This window comes from Mastomys coucha, unplaced genomic scaffold (genome assembly GCF_008632895.1).
Source record: "Mastomys coucha isolate ucsf_1 unplaced genomic scaffold, UCSF_Mcou_1 pScaffold15, whole genome shotgun sequence".
NCBI lineage: Eukaryota > Metazoa > Chordata > Mammalia > Rodentia > Muridae > Mastomys > Mastomys coucha.
In genome coordinates this window covers 112,702,067-112,705,973 of record NW_022196897.1, presented here as the reverse complement: position 1 = coordinate 112,705,973, position 3,907 = coordinate 112,702,067, and the positions used below count along the sequence as shown (strand labels likewise).

The 3,907-nt window shown below is 52.9% G+C and overlaps 2 protein-coding genes across 4 annotated transcripts in view; both read left to right on the top strand.

Annotated features, from left to right (window-relative positions):
• Positions 1–566: 566 nt before the first annotated feature.
• On the top strand, positions 567–3,435 carry Itpripl1 (ITPRIP like 1). Of its 3 annotated transcripts, none has more exons than XM_031371805.1 (2): positions 567–698; positions 1,721–3,417. In XM_031371805.1, the coding sequence occupies exon 2, from the start codon at positions 1,735–1,737 to the stop codon at positions 3,391–3,393; it is 1,659 nt and encodes a 552-aa protein (XP_031227665.1). In that variant the 5' UTR covers positions 567–698; positions 1,721–1,734; the 3' UTR covers positions 3,394–3,417. The 3 variants fall into 3 exon arrangements, with proteins under 3 accessions (XP_031227665.1, XP_031227664.1, XP_031227663.1); XM_031371804.1 differs by lacking the exon at positions 567–698 and adding an exon at positions 1,132–1,401 and having other exon boundaries at positions 1,766–3,417; XM_031371803.1 differs by lacking the exon at positions 567–698 and adding an exon at positions 1,139–1,401 and having other exon boundaries at positions 1,721–3,435.
• The window catches only part of Ncaph (non-SMC condensin I complex subunit H), a 38,923-nt gene continuing 35,586 nt past the window's right edge, over positions 571–3,907 (top strand). The window contains exon 1 of the mRNA XM_031371802.1: positions 571–698. The gene's annotated coding sequence lies outside the window, so the exon portion shown is untranslated. The remainder of the gene's footprint in view (positions 699–3,907) is intronic.

Below are 3,907 nucleotides of genomic sequence, written 5' to 3'. Positions count from 1 at the left end.
ACTCACTTTATCAAGCTTGGGCAGCAGGCACTACACCAGAATGAGTCATCTTCCCATCGAGTGAGGCTTAGGTGCCTAAAAACATCTCATTTTTCGTTTTCACCTTGCATAGAGCCAGAGGGAAGTGAGAATGGCTTTTCCCAGTCCCCAGTCAGTTCTTAATTTTCATCTTTCTCATCTTCCCACCCATATTCTCAGTAAGCACGCATTGTCCTCGTAGGAAGATCTTGGTCGGGGTGGCCGCAGGCACTTCAGCCTTGTGCCACGGAACAAAGCAGAACAGCTGTGAGCGCGTGGCCACAGATGCTTTGCTGTCCCTTCAAACCCTAGCGGGGACGACTAGAAACAAAAAGGTGTGAGCCCTTAGGGAGGGCCCCAGCTCTGGAAGAGTCTCTGCCCTGGGTCCCGCCTCTTGGCTTTGAGCAAGGGGTGGGGCTTGTCGGGGCGGAACCCCCGAGGCGGGAAACGCTGTGGATTGCTGGAGTCCGCCGCAGCCAGCACCGCGTGGTAATCGCAGCAGTCCTCCTCTGCCCGCAGACTTTGGACCGTCGGAGGCATGGTCTGTACCCAGAAAGAGCGCGTCGGGACGACTCCCGTAGTTTGTACGGAGTATGAACTGGGAGCATCGTGTACGCTCGGAAGGAGGCAAGGGCGGCCAGGTTGCGCTGTCTCTATGAGAACGCTCTCCTGCTGAGACCGTGAGTAAGGTGGCCCCTAGTCCCAGGAGGAACCCTTAAGTTTGGGTATTTAATTGGGTCAGGAGAGATTGGTGAGAAAACGTGGAGTTTGGGGAAGTTCCTAAGGGTAGAGGGGGCCTTCACTTTGAAGCAGGGCCAGTGGCCCGGGTATTTTGAACATGGAGATGGGTCAGTTGGGCTCAATTCCAAAGCCAGGAGAGCCCCTCACCTGAACTCGAAGGCCATGGTACACTGCCCTTCATGACTCAAGAGGCCCCGTAGCTGGTGAATTACTGGGGTGAAGGCCGGAAGCTTCAGGTTTCAATGGTTGGGCTGTGGGGCCAGGGAATCCCCTGCTACTGTATGTCAGTTGGGTCTTGGCCACTAAATTCTGCAGGCACTTTCCTGGACTGAGAAGTGCAGCTGGATTGATGGCCATATGCTAGCCTGCCTCAGAACCTCATCACTGTAATACCAAGGAGTTGGCAGCGCAGCGCCTGTCTGGCTCCTGCAGGGCAGAGTGGTGAGGTTAAGTGGTCTAATGACACAAGGTAGGGTTGTGAAGTCACAGAGGAAGTGGGATGCTGCAGCCAGGGGACTGAAGCTGGCTACCCAAGGATGGGGAAGACATTACCCAAACAAGATTCTGTGTTTTCTGCCTGTGGAAGGGAGCCTCTGGAACTGGCAGGGCATATCTGGGGCCCGAGGTGGACCAATGAGTCAGGTGAGGCCACCCCACTGTAAGGGTTCCCCTCCCCATCTTATACTGGAATAAAAATCTCATGTCCACCCTCTGGCAACCTAAACACCACCCACAGTATGTGGAAGGAAAGCGGTTGACTCAGGGTACATGCTATGGTCTCCACTTCCTTTCCCCAAGGCAGAGCATTCTTGCTCACTCCAAGCCTAGCTCTATTCACTTTCTGTTCCTCTTGAGTAGTTGGCATTCAGGATTTGAGGTACCAGGGCTCCGGGGACTATGTGCTGGAGAACAAATGTGTCCCCAAAATCACCACTGATTCCCCACCCTCCTACTCCTCCAGATGCAGAGGCCTCCATGGCTGTAATAAGCCTCATGTTCTTGGCAGTGATGTATGTTGTTCACCACCCCCTGATGGTCAGTGACCGGATGGACCTGGACACACTAGCCAGGAGTCGGCAGCTGGAGAAACGAATGAGCGAGGAGATGCGGCAGTTAGAGATAGAGTTTGAAGAAAGAAGTCGAGCAGCTGAGCAGAGGCAGAAAGTGGAGAACTTCTGGAGAGGGGACACATCCAGTGACCAGTTAGTGCTGGGGAAGAAAGACATGGGATGGCTGTTCCAGGCCAGTGGCCAAGATGAGGGGCCTCTGGTCTGGATACTGGGAAACCTGTGGAATGCAGGACTCTTTTGCCTTTTTCTCATCTTTGAGCTCCTGCGACAGAACATGCAGCATGAGCCAGCCTTTGAGTCCAGCAGCGAGGAGGAAGAGGAAGAAATCCGTGTTGTGCCCGCCTCCTTTTACACTTGGCTCTCTAATTTTCCCTCCCAGAAAGCCCTGGAATCCTTTTACAAACATTATATCCAAAATGTCATCCGTGACCTGCCCTGCACCTGTGAGTTTGTGGAGAGCTTTGTGGATGATCTCATTGAGGCCTGTCGGGTGCTGAGCCGCCGGGAGGCTCACCCACAGTTGGAGGACTGCCTGGGCATTGGGGCTGCCTTTGAGAAGTGGGGGACCCTCCACGAGACACAGAAGTTTGATGTCCTCGTGCCCATTGTCCCCCCACAGGGCACTAGGTTTATCTTGGAGATGAGAGATCCGGCTCTGGGCCATCGTTGTGGCTGTGTGAAGGTGGACTCTGAATGCGTGTGCAAACATGAGAAACTCTTGGGGGATGTGGTATGTCTGGTGCACCACAGGGACCACTCAGCCATGTTGAGCAAGAGTACTAGCTCCATTACGGCAGCTCTCTGCACCAGCTCGCACCTGGACGTGTGTAAGACTGTGCAGTGGTTCCGAAATATGGTGAGCAATGCCTGGGCGCTAGTGGCTCACAAATACGACTTTAAGCTCACTCTCCCACCGTCCACCACCTCCTGCAAGCTCAGGTTGGATTACCGCTCGGGCCGCTCTCTATCAATCAGTTTGGTTCTAGGGGTGCAACGGGAAGATACCTTGGTCTACCTGGTGAGTCAGGCCCCTGAGCGAGAACAGCTCACTAGTGTGGATTGGCCTGAGTCCTTTGCAGCTTGTGAACACTTGTTTCTGAAGCTGGTGGGGCGCTCTGCTCCTGAGAACACTTGCTACCTCAAGTGCCTGCAGATTATTTTGAGTCTTCAGGACCATCAGATCTTACCCCCGGGAGCATCCCGCCCCATTCTCACTTCCTACCACTTCAAAACAGCCCTCATGCACTTGTTGCTACGACTGCCTCTGACAGACTGGCAGCACAGCATGCTCTCTGAGCGCCTGGAGGACCTCTTCTGGTTCTTAGGCCGAGGCCTCCAGCAAAGGTCTCTCCATCATTTCCTCATTGGTAACACCCACCTGCCCCTGACCATCCCCATTCCTAAGGCATTTCGGAATGCTGAGCCTGTCAACCTTTTCCAGCACCTGGTACTAAACCCAGTGGCCCACTCACAGGCAGTGGAGGAATTCCACAACCTTTTGGCCCAGGTGAAAACTCTGCCTTGCTCCCCAGTGGCTGGAGGACTTTTATGGGAAGGCCATTAAAATATATACATTTATATATAGGTATTTCTGATTCCTCAGGCTGCAAATGTGACTGACCTTCACCTTGCCCATGGGACTGTGGTAGAGTAAATCCCTCTTAGAAGCAGGTGAAGAAGGCCGCAACCAGTGGAGCCTGATCTGGGAGGGCTAGGGGCGGCTGAGGGTTTAATCTCCTGACTTTAGTCATGACGTAAAGAAAGTAAAAATGAAAAGTGTGTGGAAACAAATGTTATGGGAGGGGTTTGCCACTGTGGCGCCAAGATCCTGTTAAGCTGTGTTTTGTATCAACACTGGAAGCCAAAGCTCTAGAGATCCCTCCATGCTAGCTCAGTTCTTTCTGTGACTGGCTCCGTGTGCCCTGTGAAACAGCTTGTTGCACTGTTAGCCTTATTTCCACCCAAACAGATGCATTCCACCTTTCTCCCTTGAAGGGACAGCCACAATGTATACTTCAAGACGGAAGTTTTCATGACTGGTTTGAAAGTATAACCAAGATATTTCTTGTTTGTTTGTT

What these genes read in the sequence shown, in the direction of transcription:
- Itpripl1 (XM_031371803.1), top strand. Translation starts at nt 1,296, where the DNA reads ATGGGGAAGACATTACCCAAACAAGATTCTGTGTTTTCTGCCTGTGGA. An exon ending in GAGGTGGACCAATGAGTCAG is followed by an intron (nt 1,402 to 1,720) that starts GTGAGGCCACCC and finishes CTACTCCTCCAG; the next exon opens with ATGCAGAGGCCTCCATGGCT.